Genomic DNA, 19883 nt, shown 5'->3' on the forward strand with positions numbered 1-19883 from the left:
CCGGCCATACAACAATTGACATGAATACTGGTTTGTTGAGCCATTATCAAACCAAGGTTTGAGGAAAGTAAAAAAGTTAGCCTTAGGTGGAACCGATTTGAAGGCAGATTCCAAAGCAAATACATCGTTTTATTAACATAACTTAAGAAAAACATTTCCATAAGAAAAACTGCATGGTTAGCTCAAAGTTTGAGAAAAGTTCAGGAGGAACCAGGTGTCAACAGAGAAGGGGAAAAAGTCTGCCTCTTGTAGTTTATTTCCTCCTGTTGCTCCCTAACCAAGGCTGCTAGCACCCTCAGGCCCCAGAGTCCCGCCGGGGAGGCCCCATCACACAGGAAGCTGCCGTCTGGTGCAGGCCCCACAGAGTACCTGCTTCACATCCAGTCCTCAAGACACTTGAGGCACCGAGCTGCACCCCAGAGCTGCTTTACCTGGCCTACAGCACCCCCTGAAATCAGTGGTCCTCTGCCCAGGATGAGGGGGCTCTGTATTGCCCATAGCGGAAGTTGCTATTTAGAGAGTGAAAAAGAGTGGGTGAGGATACAGATGCAGGAGGCAAAGGTCTGAAGGTGAGACCTGGGGACAGGAAGTGGTAGGTTGAAGGGAAATTAAAATTAGGACAGTGTGTGTGTGTGTGTGTGATCATGTGCGCTGAGAGAAAGCAGCTGTGTGTGTGTGTGTGTGTGATCATGTGCAATGAATGCTCGACATGTTTCTGAGCCAGGAAAGGAAGGAATGTAGTGAAGTCTGGGTTTGAGGCATGTTAATCTGGAGCCCATACAGAAAGGACTGGGAAGGGAGAGATGAATAAGGAAGTAACTTCTCTGGAGCAAGCAAAAACATAGACTGTGACTGACTGTGGTTGCTCTAGGGAGTTCAGTCTGGAATGGGGCCCTCCATGCACAGGTCTGCAGAGAGCAGTGAGCTGAAGGCTTTGAGAACCCCTCTGCATGTATCTGGGAGGCTGGGCAGTTCCCAGGGAGGGATCCCAGTGGCTTCTGGAACTGCACCTGTAAACCCCCTGCATCTGGGGTTTACTTTTTACTCCCCTTCTCCATCTGGATTCCAGGGTCTGAAGGCTGAGCTGCAAGCCCTGGGTTCCTGCAAAGCCAACACATTCCAAGCCCACGGCGAACTTCTGTGTAGCCTTTGTAAGAGTTTTAAAAGGCTGTCCCCTCTGGGCAGATGCATCCTCTTGGCAGATGGTGCCTTTGAGCCAAGCAAGAGGTGCCAGCGTGGGCTGGATTTCAACCCCCCACTTCTTCCTTGGCAAAGCCCCAGCACATACACCATATGATCATTCACAGCAGTCCTGCATAATTCCCAGCATTAAGAGAAACTACAAAGGTGACAGGTCAATCTTGAAAACCACAAGCAGCCAGAGATAGATCTTCCCCCACCCCACCCCTCCTCATTCCTCCTCCTCTTCTGGATCAGGGGCCGAGAGCTACCAGGGGCCTGGATGAGGGGGAGCACGGGGTGGGGGCAAGCTGGCTGGGCCCAGGGAGTCAGAGAAGCAGGGTCACAGGCCCAGGCACAAGGTCTACTGTGCCTTGTCTCCTTGAAAGTCAGACAAAAACAACCCTCGGAGGGAGTCACAGCGGAGACTAGAATTCGTTTTCAAAACACTGAGGCCAAAAGAGGTTAAGCGACCTGCTCAAGGTGACACAGCTAATAAGAAAATGGTGGATGGTGATGTTAGGTAGGTAGACTAGGGAAAAGGAGTCCAAAATGGTGGTGGCTAAAAGACAAGGAAGGGAAAAGCCTGCGAAAATAGAACAAAGGAAGGTCCGAGGACCGGAGTGAGGACCTCAGGTAAAACAAACAACACTCCTGGCTGGCCCAATTTACATAGGATAGGCCCAGGGAGAGGCAAACATATAAAAAGAGGAGCCAAAGCTAGCTCTCTCTCCCCTTCCCCCGTGCGTTGGGGCGCTCTTCTCTTCGCGTCTTTGGATCGACGTGCCCTCATGTCTTGAACATGGATTTTCCTGCTATCTTCTAAGCAAAATAGAGCTGTAACACTGAGCTGTAACACTGATTTGTCTAAGAGCTATAACATGGTCCGTTCGAGACCTGAGAGCTATAATACGGTCTGTCCAAGACCCAAGAGCTGTGACACGCTGAGGGGCTTTAATGTCCATCACTCCAAATCTTTGTTGTGACGAGACAAAGAACCGAGGGCATACACTCGCCTGACAGCGAGAGGCAAAGTCACAGGGCAGTGAAGGAACCAGGCAGACCTAGGGTACATCCTGACCCTGACCTTGAGCATTCATTTCACCTTTCTGAATATCACTTTGCTCATCCATAAAATGGGGATAACAGCTATAATGCTCCTCCTAGAATTAAAGTCAACAGTCATGTATAGTACGTAGTGACAGTTCTAGAAACTGAGACCAAAAGCCTCCATTTCTTGCTCAGAGAGAGATGTGGACACACCATGGAGCTCCCCAAATAGACGAGGAAGCTCAGGATATTACAAAGTTGTCCAAGTACCAGGCCTGGTGACCCTAGGAAGAAGGCTCAGAGAGGTGTGCCTTGCACAGCTGAGGAGCCCTGCAGGGTCAGGGTGAGCGTGGCCTGTTGGGGGCTCACAGTCCCTCCCCAGGAGCTGCTCTCATCCAAGGCCACATCCCCTGCCCAGGGAAGCGCCATCCAAGAACTGTTCCGTGAGGATCATGGGCCAGCTCTCTGGCCTCTTCCAGGGCTGCTCTGCAGGGCCGTGAGTCCAGAAAAAATAAGCTCCTCTTGGACAGAGAGTGTGGAAAAAGCTGTTAATGGCACACTGATCAACTAGTTTACCCAGAAAAAACAAGATCAACCAGTGTAGATTTGATTCAGAGATGCAGAAAAAGCCATTGCTCCGGATATCAGATGCTGGGGTTTGATAAGAGGAGGGAAAATGTTACATCTAGAGTAGAATTAGCTCAGATAAAAGAGGATTTCCCCATGTCATGGAAAAGAACAACCCAGGACCTACCCAGGACAAACCCTAACAATCAGAGTCCAAAGCAGCCAGTTACTCTGGGTTCTACCAAAAAGGCAGGGACAGAAGTCAGGAGGCTAGGAACTTCCTGGCGGTCCAGTGGTTAAGACCCTGTACGTCTACCTCAAGGGCCACCGGTTTGATCCCTGGTCAGGGAACTAAGATACTGCAGGCTATGAGGCACAGCCACAAAATAAATAAAACTTTTTAAAAAACTGCTTGTTTCTGACTATGTGCCAAGATCCAGCACCGTGTATGTAGTAAGGGTGGGGGAAATGTGTGTTAGTATGGGGGTTCTAAGGCAGGGTTTGTTTTTCCTGGGAAGACCCTGGACTTTTCCTCTTCTCACGTGATTGAACATCTCATCTCAGTCCACCAGGCCAATGGATCTCTGGCCAGCTTACATGGTTTGCAGCTGGAGCTATTAATTACTAAGTATATGTCTTTTATTAAATGATGGATAGCTTCTGTCCTTATTCAACCTTTACAGTGCTTTCAGTTTATTTGGAAGTTTCTGTAGTTTGGGGAATTTGTTTCGGTTACATGGCTTTAGGGCTATTCAAAACCACGGCTCCCCAGAAGAGGAGTTCGGGTTCATTTCAGGTTCATTTTTCTCATCAATAACTGTGCCATTAGCAAGGGTAGACAGGACGATAAGATCTTTGCTAGTTTTCATAATGGTTTTCCCGATGAAAATCTTCTCTGATTTTCATCTCACACATGAGCTTATCTTTGCTGGGGCTACTGGCTCTGAAAAGCACACCACACCAAATGAATGTTTCCATCACGAACTCCACCTCTGGACTGTGGAACAACCACATCAACCTGTTCTTGTGCCTTTATCCTCAGAGGGTGTATCTGTCAGGTGTGTCTGTTCAACAGCACAGTTGCACAGAATAATTTAGGAAAAGTTTAATGGAGGCTCTACTTGCAAAGGGAGCAGAGTTACAGGAAAGCAATAGTAGGTGGCGACACACCCTAGAGTTGGCAAGAGTGAGAAGCCACCACCGCCCTTGGGCATGAGGGCACTTGGGGGAGGGGTGGTTCCTGGACTTCAGAAGGAAAGTTGAAGCTCTGCCTCCACTAGCTCCAGCTGTGGCTGCAGCACAGGAGCCGTGGGCTCTGGTAGAAGAAGGATTCACAACAGGTGGTCTGGCACAAAGAGGCTGAGTGGAAAATTCCACCATCTCACTCTTCCCTTGCCCCCCAGTTCCTGTCAGTGCCCCCACTTGCCAATCCAAACTGAAAACCAAAGGCCAAGGAGGACTTTAGAAGCAGGGCAAAAAATGGGTCCCAGAGCAAGGTGGAGGGTGGATCTGAGGAGCTGAGTGGAGAATAGAGCTTTTTCCTGTCTGTGCCCAGTTCCTAAGAGAAACTTCCATTAAGTCCTTTGGCCTGTTTCCGTCTCTCATGTTTTTGGTTGACAGTCCTAAAGCCACATCCCTTCCAGGAATCGCATCATAAATAAATTACTTGTGCTCAAATCTTTGTATCACTGTCTGTTTCTTGGAAAACCCAATCTAAGATATCCCTCGAAATCAAGATTTATTAAATCTACTGTAATTAGTACAATATGATGTTGATGCAGAGAATCAGAGTCCAGCAAAAAAGACACATTTATTCATGGATATTTGGTTTAGGCAAAGGAGGAAGTGCAGGACAGTGGGAAAGGACACTCATTTCGGTGCATATTGCTGGGCCAAGTGACTATCTATTGAGAAAAATGAAATTTGACCCTCATCTCACACACACACAAAAATCAATACCAGGTGTTCCACACATTAAAGGTAAAATAATAAAACTTTTAGACAACATGACAGGAGTATCTCTATTACCCTGGGGTTTAGAAAGATTTCTTCAAGGCACACAAAAATCACTAAACTTAAAGCAAGTTTCCCAACCATGCACTACTGACATTTGGAATGGGATAAGTTTTTGTTGCAGGGAATGTCCTGTGCATTATAGGATGTTTCACAGCATCCCTGGTCTCTACTTATTGATGCCAAAAGTACCACCATCACAGCCCCAGTCAAGACAACCAAAAATGTCTCCAAGACATTGCCAAATGGTTCCTGGAGGGAACTGCTGCCATTTGGGGAGGGAGACAGAACACCCAGGTAAAACTGAATCTCAGCTCCAACAACAACAACAAAAATAGTGTGTGTCCCAAAAATTTCCTAGGCAATAAATTTTTTCACTACTTATCTAATATTCAGATTTAACTAGGGGCCCTGTATTTTACCTGAAACTCACTGCCAGTTGAGAACTACTGTCTTAAAGGGGAAATGATTTGATAAATCAGATTATAAGAAAGACTTCCACTCATCAAAAGAGACCTTTAAGAGAGTAAACAGGCAAGCTACCCCACGGAGGAAGATCTATACACCACATATGTCAACAAAGGGCTCATGTGCAGAATTTATAGATAATGCCCATCAATAAATAAGAAAAAATCAAACAACCCTAAAGAAACACTGACAAGAGACTTGGAACAGGACGTTCACAAATCAGATATCCAAAAGGCCACTGAGCATGTGAAAGGCACCCAATCTTATCAGTAATCAGGAAAATACAAATTAAAACTACAATCGCTACCACTACACAATCACCAGAATGGCTTAGAAAGACTGATAATACAAGTCTAGGCAAGGAGAGCCACAGGAACTCTTCTAGTGATGAAAGGAGTGTAAACTGAGTCAACCACTTTGACAGCCTCAGTCCGGAAACTGAAAACTTGCATATCCCCTCACCTAACAATTTCACTCCTAGGAATGTGCCCTAAAGAAATAACTGTATCATAAAGCATAAACAAGCACGCTCAAAACAACAGCGTATTTGGAAGCAGCCCAAAAGTCCATCCACAGTAGGAGGAAAAAATACAATTGTGGAATGGTCTTTTTAGAAAAGGCAAAGGAACCAGAGATCAAATTGCCAACATCCTCTGGATCATCGAAAAAGCAAGAGAGTTCAAGAAAAACATCTATTTCTGCTTTACTGACTATGCCAAAGCCTTTGACTGTGTGCATCACAATAAACTGTGAAAAATTCTGAAAGAGATGGGAATACCAGACCACCTGACCTGCCTCTTGAGAAACCTGTATGCAGGTCAGGAAGCAACAGTTAGAACTGGACATGGAACAACAGACTGGTTCCAAATAGGGAAAGGAGTACGTCAAGGCTGTATATTGTCACCCTGCTTATTTAACTTATATGCAGAGTACATCCTGAGAAACTCTGGGCTGAAAGAAGCACAAGCTGGAATCAAGATTTCCGGGAGAAATACCAATAACCTCAGATATGCAGATGACACCACCCTTATGGCAGAAAGTGAAGAGGAACTAAAAAGCCTCTTGATGAAAGTGAAAGAGGAGAGTGAAAAAGTTGGCTTAAAGCTCAACATTCAGAAAACTAAGATCATGGCATCTGGTCCCATCACTTCATGGCAAATAGATGGGGAAATAGTGGAAACAGTGTCAGACTTTATTTTTGGGCTCCAAAATCACTGCAGATGGTGATTGCAGCCATGATATTAAAAGACACTCACTCCTTGAAAGGAAAGTTATGACGAACCTAGATAGCACATTGAAAAGCAGAGACATTACTTTGCCCACAAAGGTCCGTCTAGTCAAAGCTATGGTTTTTCCAGTGGTCATGTATGGATGTGAGAGTTGCGCCGAAGGATTGATGCTTTTGAACTGTGGTGTTGGAGAAGACTCTTGAGAGTCCCTTGGACTGCAAGGAGATCCAACCAGTCCATTCTGAAGGAGATCAGCCCTGGGATTTCTTTGGAAGGAATGATGCTAAAGCTGAAATTCCAGTACTTTGGCCACCTCATGTGAAGAGTTGACTCATTGGAAAAGACTCTGATGCTGGGAGGGATTGGGGGCAGGAGGAGAAGGGGATGACAGAGGATGAGATGGCTGGATGGCATCACCGACTAGATGGACGTGAGTTTGGGTGAACTCCGGGAGTTTGTGATGGACAAGGAGGCCTGGTGTGCTGCGATTCATGGGGTCGCAAAGAGTTGGACACGACTGAGCGACTGAACTGAACTGAACTGAATATCACATGAGATACTATCAATAAAAATTAACCACTGGTATGCACAATAACCTGGACGAATCTCAAAAACATAATGTTGAGGGGAGGAAAAGAGGCAGATTTAAAAGAAGACCTATTGTCAGTCCATCTCTATAAAACTCAGAAACTAACAAAACTAATCTATGGTATTAAAAGTCAAAATAGACAGCTACCTTTGGTGAAGATCAACGAGGCAGGACTCAAGACCGTGACTGAGGTTGGAGAATACGGGACCTCCTGCAGGGGGGTAGGGGGGTTGGTGTGGATGTGCTCGTCCTGACTGGGGTGGTGGTTACATGGATGTGTTCACATTCAGTTATGGCAGTGTTAGACTGTAATTAAAGGTTTAGGAGGGTTTTTTGTTAAGTCGGTTTTGAGTCCAAGTTTTTTGGTTGCCTTATTTCTAGTTACCATCTAATTCTTACTATTCAGTGACTTCTCTTTTTCCCCAACCAGCCAATTTCACCGTATTTTTAAAAGGGGTATTTTTACCTATAGCAGCCTTTTTGACTAGGCTGGTTAATCACCAAGGAAAATTTAAGTACCTGAAAACAGTAACCCAGAAATTTATTTCTTAATTTGTAGGGTTCTTATGGGTTGTTGCCTTTTGATATTGTATCTTTCAACTTTTCACTAACAAATCTTCCTATGGTATCTCAGTTACCTCCCTTCTCCGACTTAACTGAGTGTAAACACCATTACCTGGTATGGTTTATATGGCAGTCTATTTCTAAAACCTAAAATCTTGTGTAAAAACATCACCTCTAATTTCCACCCTAAAAAGGCATTTTCCATCCTTTGTTTCCTCAAATAGTCCAGTCTGTATTAAATTAACAGCTTCTCTTATCTCACTTTGCACTCTCCGGTCTGGTTAGGGGGCCCACAATAGAGAGTGGTCCGCTTTTTCACATTCCCATTTCCCTCTTCCATCCATCCTGAATCATAAAAGTATACTTTGCCCCTCACTACCTCACCCACTCATTCCAGAGTTCCTAAAAAGGATGCCAAATAGTTCTAGCAAGCCAATGAATACATAAAGTTTTATTCATCTGGCAATGATATGTCTTCTAAAGAAACTTCTAAGACTATATTGTGTCACACAATCAGCAGACATTACAAGCAAGTGTGATTTTGAGAATCACATGAGAATGTTATTTCCTCCCAAACATTTAGTAAGTTTTCACTTCAAGATCATCTACGCCTTCCTCACATACAGGGCCACTACACTCCTATATGCCTATCCATGTCCTTTACTCTGGAATTTTGTCCCGGTAAATCAGATAAGCGCTCTTATGCTGTTCATTTGCCACAGAGGGTTTCAAACCTCCGTTTTTAATTCGTGACCCACCCCGCAGCCCGGGCGGAGAGGCGGGGCGTTTCCTCAGGATTTGAGCTCTTGCTGCGGCTCCGCTCCGAGGCTCAGGACTTGCTCCCGCTTCGCCATGTTCCTTTCCTGGGTGGCCGGGCAACTCTGGCCCGGACACCAATGAAAGGCCGCCTGCGGAGGGAGGCGTGAATGCTGCATCTTTAAATACAGAAAGTGGGCTGCCTGCCGGGGTGTGCGGACTAGAGTGGCGGAGGGAGAGGACGAGGCCGTGGTGCCCAGCGAGAGCATGGCACGCGACCAAGCACACAGCTAGCGGGCCGGCTGGGCTCAAGCGCTAGCTCCGCGGATGGTAGCTGAGCTCGCGGAACACCTGCCATGCAATGCGCAGGCGCGGCTCTGGCCGCAGGGGTGGGGCTGCCAGGGCGAGGGGGTGGGTTTTTGCTGGGGTTTGGGATGCCTAGAATTAAGGACCATCGCCCCGAAGATTATTTATTTAGGACCATGGGGGCAGTAGGACCCATGAAGGAACTGTGGTGCTGGAGAAGACGCCTCAGAGTCCATTGGCCAGCAAGGAGATCAAACCAGTCAATCTTAAGGGAAATCAACCCTGAATACTCCCCTTGGAAGGACTGATGCTGAAGCTGAAACTTAAGTATTTTGGTCATCTTATACGAACAGCTAACTCACTGGAAAAGTCCCTGATGCTGTGAAAGATTGAGGGCAGAAGACGAAGGGGGCATCAGAGGATGAGATGGCTGGATGGCATCACCAATGCAACGGACATGAACTTGGGCAAACTCTGGGAGATGGTGAGGGACAGAGAGGCCTGGTGTGCTGAAATCCATGGGGTCGCAAAGAGTCAGACACGACTGGGTGACTGAACAACAACAATGGTGGTCAAGCTTTGTTTTAAGTGCTTTGCTACTGCTGTTAAGTCGCTTCAGTCGTGTCCGACTTTGTGCGACCCCATAGACGGCAGCCCACCAGGCTCCTCCGTCCCTGGGATTCTCCAGGCAAGAACACTGGAGTGGGTTGCCATTTCCTTCTCCAGTGCATGAAACTGAAAAGTGAAAGTGAAGTCGCTCAGTCGTGTCGGACTCCTCTCGACCCCATGGACTGCAGCCCACCAGGCTCCCCTGTCCATGGGATTTTCCAGGCAAGAGTACTGGAGTGGGTCGCCATTGCCTTCTCCGATAATAATAATTAAATAGAATGGATTTCCACTTTCTTTTGCTTATGTGGTGCCAAGCACTTAGAGACTGAATAATGCTGAAAGTACTATTCTTCTTATAAACATAATGTTTATGGGTGAATGACGTGTGCTGGGCACTATGATGTAGCAGTTCAGTTCAGTTCAGTCACTCAGTAGTGTCCGACTCTGTGACCCCATGGACTGCAGCACTCCAGGCTTCCTTGTCCATCACCAATTCCCGGAGCTTACTCAAACTCATGTCCATTGAGTTGGTGAGGCCATCCAACCATCTCATCCTTCATCGTCCCCTTCTCCTGCCTTCAATCTTTCCCAGCATCAGGGTCTTTTCAAATGAGTTAGTTGTTCACATCAGGTGGCCAAAGTATTGGAGTTTCAGCTTTAGCATCAGTCCTTCCAATGAACACCCAGGACTGATTTCCTTTAGGATGGACTGGTTGGATCTCCTTGCAGTCCAAGGGACTCTCAAGAGTCTTCTCCAACACCACAGTTCAAAAGCATCAGTTCTTCAGCACTCAGCTTTCCTTATAGTCCAACTCTCACATCCTGGAAAAACCATAGCCTTGACTAGACAGACCTTTGTTGGCAAAGTAATGTCTCTGCTTTTTAATATGCTGTCTAGGTCGGTCATAACTTTCCTTCCAAGGAGCAAGCATCTTTTAATTTCATGGCTGCAGTCACCTTCTGCAGTGACTTTGGAGCCCCCCAAAATAAAGTCTGACACTGTTTTCATTGTTTCCCCATCTATTTGCCATGAAAGTGATGGGACCAGATTCCATGATCCTAGTTTTCTGAATGTTAAGCTTTAAGCCAACTTTTTCACTCTCCTCTTTCACTTCATCAAGAGGTTCTTTAGTTCTTCTTTGCTTTGCCATAAGGGTGGTGTCATCTGCATATCTGAGGTTATTGATATTTCTCCCAGCAATCGTGATTTCAGCTTGTGTTTCATCCAGCAAAATTTAGTAAATCACAAGAGAAATAAAAAGATTCATGATCCAGCAATGAAATAGGAGGACCATATCTCTCACCTGGCTTGGCTTTTTCTGCCTTTGTCTATTTGCTGTACTATCGGTCAGGGAGAAACAAAACCAGGAAAAGTCTCCTGATGGCCGTTTCACAGCCCAGAGCCAGAACCCTGGAAACAATCTGCAGCCTGTAGCCTGTGGAGCCCTCTACCAAGGTCACAGATGTGGAGCTCTATACCAAGGTCATTTCCAGAACTGACCAAGCCCCATAGCATGAGTTGCCCCTAATCTTAACCGGCCAGCTACCTGACTCCATAGTAGATAAAAATATGCACCCTATAGCACCCTAACCAATGACCTAATGCCACCAATGGAGCAGGAATTTTCTGTTTTGAGGCTATAAAAATTTGCTATTAACCCTTAAAAGGCTCAGTTCTCCCTTGACCGGGAGCGCTCTTCAAATGTCCTGTCCCACTCTGATAAACTCTATTCGTTTCTCATTCTTCCTCGTGTCTGGAAATTCTTTTCCAACCTGCGCTCAGATCACAACATAGCCCTTCCTTTGAATGGCTGCTGCTGCTACTGCTGCTAAGTCGCTTCAGTCGTGTCCGACTCTATGCGACCCCATAGACGGCGGCCCACCAGGCTCCCCCGTCCCTGGGATTCTCCAGGCAAGAACACTGGAGTGGGTTGCCATTTCCTTCTCCAATGCATGAAAGTGGAAAGTGAAAGTGAAGTCACTCAGTTATGTCCGACTCTTAGCGACCCCATGGACTTCAGCCTACCAGGCTCCTCCGTCCATGGGATTTTCCAGGCAGGAGTACTGGAGTGGGGTGCCATTGCCTTCTCCGTTTGAATGGCTAGGAAGTGTAATTTCTGGGTTACTGAGACCTCTGGTGGTGCAACAAGAGCTACTCATGCTAAACATTTCCCTTCAGCCTGACCAAAGGTCAATCCCTCACACACACACACACACACACACACACACACACACACTCCAGTACTCAAACACACAGGAGCATCTGGAAAGAAAAAGACAGATCTCAAGGGCACTTGGTCTTCATGGTAGATCCAGAGCAAGAGCAGAAAGACATGGGGCTGATGCCAGAGGTGAGAAAGTATCAACTCCAGAGTAAGGCCCCACTGGGAACGGATGTCTGGATAGTGGCCTAGCTGGAGAGGGTGGCATCTAGAAATCTTCATGGAGGGAAGAGAAGAGGAGGTATGGCCCTGGGAGAAGAGTTGGCATCTGCACAGAGGTTAAGGCTCAGAGGACATTGTTTCTATCACCACAAACTCTGGGGTCTGAGACTGTGTTAAAAAGGTAGACCAGAGGGGTTCTAGGGTCCTCTATCTGTTGGGTCTCCATGTAAGGATTTTGGTTGATTGGTTTTATCATATTTTAATCAGAAACTACCTGAAATGATGGTGTGAACAGCATTTAGCAAGTCACATCCAAGAGCCTGAGAGAAAGTGCAGATTAAAAAAAAAAAAGTGATGATGTGAATAGAATTTAACAAGTCACATCCCAGAGCCTGAGAGAAGTTGCCCAAACAAAATGAAGAGGGCATTCACACACATTAGAGCTTGCACGGGGGAAGGTGCAGAGTCACCAGCAAACACCCCATCCCTTTAGTCCCTGCTAAAGGAAGGATACCTCCCTGAGTCCTGGCTTCCTGTCCTGCCCCACAGTGATGGCCTGACCACCCAGAGGGACTGTGCTCAGCTCCTTTTGCTGTTTCAGGAAGCAACTATAAGGGAAACAGTTTCATTTCAATGAATGAAGTCCTTATGATTACAACAGACTCAGGAGGGACCCCAGTCTTCCTGAAGGGCACCAGCTGCACCTGCCCTTCCACCCAGATGTGCAGATGGAAATTTCTCATGTCTTGTTATCTGGCTCAGATTTGAACGTTTTAACTGCCAATGCGTCAGACGGACTGTGAGATCTGCGAACCGTTTAATCTAACTACATCAGTTGTCAAAGCACAGGCTGAAGAGGAAGGAGAAGCTGACCCACCAATCCCCAGAACCCCAAACAAAAACATCTTTAAGGCATTAAGAGCCTGCTCTCTATCAGCCTCCCAGGGGAGGAGTGGTGGCTGGGATCAGAGTGCTGTCCCACTCTGTATGTAAATCTCCTCTTACAAAGGGCATAAAGCTCTGGAAGAGATTCCCACCTCACCTCCATGAGGCTATGGATGGACCTCCACTCTCCTGAATCTGTGGTCTAAAGGTACCTGACTACCAAACACTCCTCCGCTTCTCCCCATAGCTCCTCACCCTTGCCCCTTCCCAGGCACTGTCTGGCAACCAAGCCTTTGGGTTACAAAGATAGTCTGGCAACCCAGAAGGTAGCCTCAGTCCCAAAACACACTTTGTTTTTGGTCTCTAGAGATTTATTTTCTAGCTAACTCAACAATGCATTAAAGTGAAGATGAGTTCAAGTCTATCCAGCACATTCAGGAACTCTGTAATGGAAATTTATGCCACACAGTGTTCCTCCCACATATTTTTAAAAACTCATTCAGCTTTTCAGTGTGTGGAACAGTTTGGAAAGGAAAAAAACATGCAAAAACAGAGATCTATTCAAGAAACTATTGCAGAAAATAGATCAAAGAGGATAATATTAATAACTTGAAGATGAGTAATGGTGGCACAGATAGAAATAGATGGATCTAGAAGATATTTAGTAAGTAAAGTCAACAGATCGCTTCAAGAAAATTAGAGATACCAAGGGAACACTTCATGCAAAGATGAGCTCAATAAAGGACAGAAACGGTATGGACTTAACACAAGCAGAAGATATTAAAAAGAGGTGGCAAGAATACACAGAAGAACTGTACAAAAAAGAGCTTCACGACCCAGATAATCACGATGGTGTGATCACTCACCTACAGCCAGACATCCTGGAATGTGAAGTCAAGTGGGCCTTAGGAAGCATCAATATAAACAAAGCTAGTGGAGGTGATGGAATTCCAGTTGAGCTATTTCAAATCCTGGAAGATGATGCTGTGAAAGTGCTGCACTCAATATGCCAGCAAATTTGGAAAACTCAGCAGTGGTCACAGGACTGGAAAAAGTCAGTTTTCATTCCAATCCCTAAGAAAGGCAATGCCAAAGAATGCTCAAACTAACGCACAAATGCATTCATCTCACACGCTAGTAAAGTAGTGCTCAAAATTCTCCAAGCCAGGCTTCAGCAATACATGAACTATGAACTTCCAGATGTTCAAGCTGGTTTTACAAAAAGCAGAGGAACCAGAGATCAAATTGCCAACATCCGATGGATCATCGAAAAAGCAAGAGAGTTCCAGAAAAACATGTACTTCTGTTTCATTGACTATGCCAAAGCCTTAGACTGTGTGGATCACAACAATCTGTGGAAAATTCTTCAAGAAATGGGAATACCAGACCACCTGACCTGCTTCTTGAGAAATCTGTATGCCGGTCAGGAAGCAACAGTTTGAACTGGACATGGAACAACAGACTGGTTCCAAATAGGAAAAGGAGTACGTCAAGGCTGTATATTGTCACCCTGCTTATTTAACTTAAGGTTAACTTAAAGGTCCATCTAGTCAAGGCTATGGTTTCACCAGTAGTCATGTATGGATGTGAGAGTTGGACTATAAAGAAAGCTGAGCACTGAAGAATTGATGCTTTTGAACTGTGGTGTTGGAGAAGATTCTTGAGAGTCCCTAGCACTGCAAGGAGATCCAACCAGTCCATCCTAAAGGAAATCAGTCCTGGGTGTTCATTGGAAGGACTGATGCTAAAGCTGAAACTCCAATACTTTGGCCACCTGATGCGAAGAGCTAACTCATCTGAAAAGACCCTGAGGCTGGGAAAGATTGAGGGCAAGAGAAGGGAACGACAGAGGATGAGATGGTTGGGTGGCATCATCAACTCAATGGACATGAGTTTGAGTCGACTCCAGGAGTTGGTGATGCTTAGGGCTGCAGTCCATGGGGTTGCAAAGAATCGGACATGAAAAGCAGAGACATTACTTTGTCAACAAATGTCCGTCTAGTTAAGGCTATGGTTTTTCCAGTGGTCATGTATGGATGTGAGAGTTGGACTATAAAGACAGCTGAGCACAGAAGAATTGATGCTTTTGAAGTGTGGTGTTAGAGAAGACTCTTGAGAGTCCCTTGGACTGCAAGGAGATCCAACCAGTCCATCCTAAAGGAGATCAGTCCTGGGTGTTCATTGGAAGGACTGATGTTGAAGCTGAAACTCCAATACTTTGGCCACCTGATGCGAAGAGCTGACTCGCTGGAAAAGACCCTGATGCTGGGAAAGATTGGCAGGAGGAGAACTGGACGACAGAGGGTGAGATGGTTGGATGGCATCACCAACTCAATGGACATGGGTTTAGGTGGACTCCGGGAGTTGGTGATGGACAGGGAGGCCTGGCGTGCTGCGGTTCATGGGGTTGCAAAGAGTTGGACACGACTGAGCGACTGAATTGAATTGAGGGACTGAACTGAACTGAAGTGAGAGTTGGACACGACTGAGCGACTGAATTGAATTGAGGGACTGAACTGAACTGAAAGTCAACAGAGTTTTAGATATCCAAAAAGAGATATCTAATGGGAAGTTTTTATAGAATTCAGTAGCTCTCAGGCTCTCCTATAGTTCGCAGGTGATTTGGGAAGTCTTATTTTTTAAAATTGGTAACTGAGTTCCCCGAGATACATACCTGGGAGAAAGTGCAGAACGGGAAGAGATGAAGATCCTAGGACCCAGCTTCGAGGAATATCAACATTTTAAGACATGGAAGTAGAACAAGCAACAGAGACTGAACAAAGATAAGCAAAAGACCCAAACGAGAGTGAGACTTTTGTTGAGGCTGAGAAACAAGCATTTCCAAAGGGAGGGACGAGTCAGCAAGTGTCCAGCGATGCAGAGGTCAAGAAAAACGAAAACTAGGCATTAGTTTTGGTGACACATTGGAAATTGGTGATCTTGGCGAGAGAGGCAGAGAATGATAAAGGCAAAGCCAGCGGATGCGAAGTAGAAGTAGAAAACGGACCCCGCTCTTTAAAGAAGTTTGATTATAAAGACATTAGCAGAGGAAGAACAGTGCAGGAGAAGGATTATTTTAAGTAGAAGAGAACTTGAGGACGTTTAAATGCCGACAGCAAGGAGCTGGAACAGGCAGAAGAAAAGGTAAAATAATAGGCTGGGTAGAAAGAAATCCATTCTACCGCTGGACAGATTCTCTTGGACTACTGATCCGTCTAACCGAATAGACATCCAGAATTCGGCGGTTAGAGTAGCTTCGGGCTTTAGGTCAAAGGTTTTTTCTACGCTAAAATCTTCCCTCCTTCACCTCCTCCCCTCTTTGGCTTGTCCCCTCAGTCTACTCCCCGGCCCCGCCTCCTTGCCTGGTCCCAGCCACGCCTTGTAATGAAAAATACCACCTTCTCTACGAGTTCTTCCGGGTCGCCAGGCAGGGCCACTCCCAGCCTCAATCCGGCCCGCCCCACAACTGGAGCGCGCCTCCCGGAAAAACGCATGCGCAAAAGGCTACAGCGGCGTCCTAGAGAAGAGACACTCTAAATCTTGCGCAGGCGCGTTAGGTCGTGGTCGCGATGCGGGTTCTTGTGGGTGAGGGAGGGCGGGAAGGGGGTGGGCGCGGGAGGGGGCAGGTTTATAAAAAGAAGATACAGCCAGAAGTTGAGGGCTTAGGAGACTGTTTCTGAGAGAGGGTACCGTCTCATGCACAGGCTACTTGGCCTTTGCCTCCAAGCCCTAGGGGCCGAATCTCCCTAAACCCTGTGTTTCACCCTGCAAGCATCGCGGGGAGGGGGCAAGAAGGAGGGGAGAAGTCTGAAGTCATATGGGAGGGCACCAGAGAAGGGGGCTACATGCGAGGACGGAAGGCCCCCCGGGCGGATAAACACCTCGTATTTTCTGATCAGGTGGCGGGACGGGCTTCATTGGGACAGCCCTAACCCAGCTGCTGAAGGCCAGGGGCCACGAAGTGACGTTGATCTCCCGAAAGCCAGGGCCAGATCGGATCACGTGGGTATGTCCATATTCTGGAGGCATGGAAAGAAGGCTTAGTTGGGTGGCTCCTAGCGAGGCCTCGAGGCCACTGTGTGCTTTCTCCCACAGGATGATCTCACGACGTCGGGGTTGCCCCGCTGCGATGCTGCAGTCAACCTGGCGGGAGAGAACATCCTCAACCCTCTCCGCAGGTCAGCCGGGCCCTGAAGCTGACATTCTTCAGAGCAGAGGGCCGATTCTGATGGGAACCTGTGAGCTGTGGAGATTGGGGCTGGCAGATGGAGAACTCAACCTATATTCCGAACTTCTCGTTCCCTCACCCTCTCTCCTCCACACTCACTTACCCTTCTTCCCAGTCGGTGGACCTTACTCCCCATTCAGGATGCCCCCAAGTACCTGTGCCTTTTCCCTCTACAGGAGAGGTGGACCGTTTCTCTAAGCCGCAATGAGGGCTTTACTAGGCGTGGATATAGATGGGCCCCAGGGAAAGAGGGAAGGAAGGGTATGTGCGTATATTTAGTGGTATTTTATTCCCCTCTGTGTTACTCCTATGACTGAGCATGCATGCATGCATGTTTCTCCTGCAGGTGGAATGCAGCCTTTCAAAAAGAAGTTCTCAGCAGCCGCCTGGAGACCACCCAAACGCTGGCTAGAGCCATAGCCAAGGCCCCACAACCCCCCCAGGCCTGGGTCTTAGTCACAGGTGTAGGTATGCCCCCACCAGCCTTTAGACTAGCCAGGGAAAGGAGGGAGTACAGTGAGGGGTAGCTCAGGCTCCAGAGTGCTGGTCTTTTCCAGGCACAGGAACTACCTAGGCCCTCATTCCACGCACATTTTTTCTGACTTTTGTGTACTTTCACTGAGAAATGGGGACCTCAGAGAAAGTGAGAGGAGTGGCACTGCTCCCAGTGCCTGAGAAAGCTCCACCTACTCCCAGGCCCCTTATTTCTCAGAGCACAGAGCTTTAGGAACAGAATTGTCAGTTTTTGTATTTTGCCTTTGGGACCAAATTTTATATATATATATACACATACATACACACACGTTTAGTTGCTTAGTTGTGTCCCACTCTTTGTAACCCCACAGACTGTAGCCTCCCAGGTTCCTCTATCCATGGGATTCTCCAGGCAAGAATACTGGAGTGGCCATTTCCTTCTCCAGGGCATCTTCCCGATCCAGGGATTGAACCCACGTCTCTTGCATTACAGGCAGATTCTTCACCAGTGAGCCACCAGGATAGATATATATCTACACACACACGCACGCATACACTATATACACTACACATACATATACACTAGTCACTATTCTAAGTGCTTTGCCCATATTCCATATAATCCTCACAAGAAATCTATGTGATAGGTATTATTCCTATTTTAAAGACGTAAAAATTCTGCACAGACAGGTTATGTAATTTGCCTGAAGTGACAAATAATTTTGGAGCTGAGATTAAAACTCAGGCAGCCTGGCACCGAAGTCTGTTCTTAGCTTCTGCACTCTAGCAGTCTCAGCTTAGCCCTCTAATGAAAGATAAGAATGACTCCAAGGCAGGAACGGGTCAGCTCATGGAGAAGTTGTAGGGGAAACTATCCACGGCTCTGACTACCCATGGAGAGACTCCCAAGGTGCCAAGGAGGGCGAGGTAAGGGAAGCCTTGACTGCAAAGGGCCAGATGGGACAAAGGACACCCAGGGCAGACCAGTGCTGTTCCTCCGGCAGCTTACTACCAGCCCAGCCTGACTGCGGAGTACGACGAGGACAGCCCAGGAGGGGATTTCGACTTTTTCTCCAACCTCGTAACCAAATGGGAAGCTGCAGCCAGGCTTCCTGGAGATTCTACACGCCAAGTGGTGGTGCGCTCCGGTGAGAACAAGGGGTCTGGGTATCAGACAGGTTGGAATGTCTTCTCTGGACCAGGAGGGGGTGGGGTTAAGGGAAGCTGAGCTCACAGGAGATGCCACTTCTGGCTGACCTGCAGGTGGGTGGACAGGACAGCCCAAAGAGAGCCACAGCCCTCACCTGCCACAGAGCAGAGTCAGTATAGGTAAAGAGTGATGAAGGCAAAGTGGAGAGGAACAGTGGGGGTGCCTGGAGGTTGAGGGACCTCCCTGTACCATCCTTCTTGCCTGCTCTAGGGGTTGTGCTGGGTCGTGGAGGCGGTGCCATTGGTCATATGCTGTTGCCTTTCCGCCTGGGCCTGGGGGGCCCCATTGGCTCAGGCCACCAGTTCTTCCCCTGGATTCACATCAGAGACCTGGCGGGAATCCTGGCCCATGCCCTTGAAACAAGCCATGTCCAGGGGATCCTGAACGGAGTGGCTCCCGCCTCCTCCACCACCAATGCTGAGTTTGCCCGGGCCTTGGGCACAGCCCTGGGCCGCCCAGCCTTCATCCCTCTCCCCAGTGCTGTGGTACAAGCTGTCTTTGGACGAGAACGTGCCGTCATGCTGCTGGAGGGCCAGAAGGTGGTCCCACGGCGGACACTGGCTGCTGGCTACCAGTATTCTTTCCCAGAGCTGGGGGCTGCCTTGAAGGAAGTCATAGCCTAAACAGGGAGGCTCAAGGCAGGGCCTGAGGCCTGTTCCTCAGCAGGGGCTTGCTGGTGAGAGACTGCATAAGCTCGGGTTCTCCTCTAGTGACTGAAAACCATCCGGTTCTTAAGCCCCCTTTCTTGCTCACTGTCCCACTGCTCCATCTTATTTAACTGAGAGGTTTCCGCTATTTCAGGGTTACAGTCACATCAATTTGGGACCTTAACTTCTTCAACTCCTCATAGATATATATCTCAGTTTGGTCTCCTTGTGTGTCCTGTTCCTGCCCCATTTCTCCTTCTTGGTATTCAGAGAATGTTTTGCAGTTTAGGCAATAAAGACAAATTAATTGACTGGCTTCAGCTCATCTCTTTGTTCTAGATTCTCCTGAAATTTATTTCAAAGAATGTCATCCGAGATGACCCTTTCCTTTACGTGGAGTTTTGAAAATGGTAACGGGCAACATCTCCCTTCTTGGTCCCTTGACTGCCAAAAGAGCTGGCAACAAATTTGAGGCACAAGGTTATAACAAAGGCAGAGGTGAGAAGACAAGAGGAACAGTGATCCATTTCCGGTGGGCTGTGTGGTCACCCTGCATACTTACTTGTTCACACAATGCTGTTAGGGTACCAGCAGAGGAAGAAACAGGCCAGAGTCTAGGACAGCCTCTGGTCTGTCACTGGACAGCAGTGAACTGATAAACAATCACACTCTGGCCCGTTCATCAAGCTGCAGCAGGACAAAGCTGTGCAAAGCTTAGGACTGTC

The 19883-nt window shown here is 47.4% G+C and overlaps 1 protein-coding gene across 2 annotated transcripts; it reads left to right on the top strand.

Moving 5' to 3' along the window:
* The first annotated feature begins 16088 nt into the window (after positions 1-16088).
* Positions 16089-19538, top strand: SDR39U1 (short chain dehydrogenase/reductase family 39U member 1). Of its 2 annotated transcripts, XM_005910277.3 has the most exons (6): positions 16089-16184; positions 16499-16605; positions 16695-16777; positions 17174-17295; positions 18306-18449; positions 18722-19533. In XM_005910277.3, exons 1-6 carry the CDS (start codon positions 16169-16171, stop codon positions 19132-19134), a joined length of 885 nt encoding a protein of 294 aa, XP_005910339.1. In that variant the 5' UTR covers positions 16089-16168; the 3' UTR covers positions 19135-19533. The 2 variants fall into 2 exon arrangements, with proteins under 2 accessions (XP_005910339.1, XP_070233515.1); XM_070377414.1 differs by lacking the exons at positions 16089-16184; positions 16499-16605; positions 16695-16777; positions 17174-17295 and adding an exon at positions 17307-18228 and having other exon boundaries at positions 18722-19538.
* The last annotated feature ends 345 nt before the right edge of the window (positions 19539-19883 follow it).

The sequence above is a fragment of the Bos mutus genome, chromosome 10 (assembly GCF_027580195.1).
Source record: "Bos mutus isolate GX-2022 chromosome 10, NWIPB_WYAK_1.1, whole genome shotgun sequence".
Classification (NCBI taxonomy): domain Eukaryota; kingdom Metazoa; phylum Chordata; class Mammalia; order Artiodactyla; family Bovidae; genus Bos; species Bos mutus.

Coding starts and splice junctions, on each gene's coding strand:
- SDR39U1 (XM_005910277.3), top strand. Junction 16,606..16,694: donor GGCCAGATCGGATCACGTGG/GTATGTCCATAT, acceptor TTTCTCCCACAG/GATGATCTCACGACGTCGGG. Junction 16,778..17,173: donor ATCCTCAACCCTCTCCGCAG/GTCAGCCGGGCC, acceptor TTTCTCCTGCAG/GTGGAATGCAGCCTTTCAAA.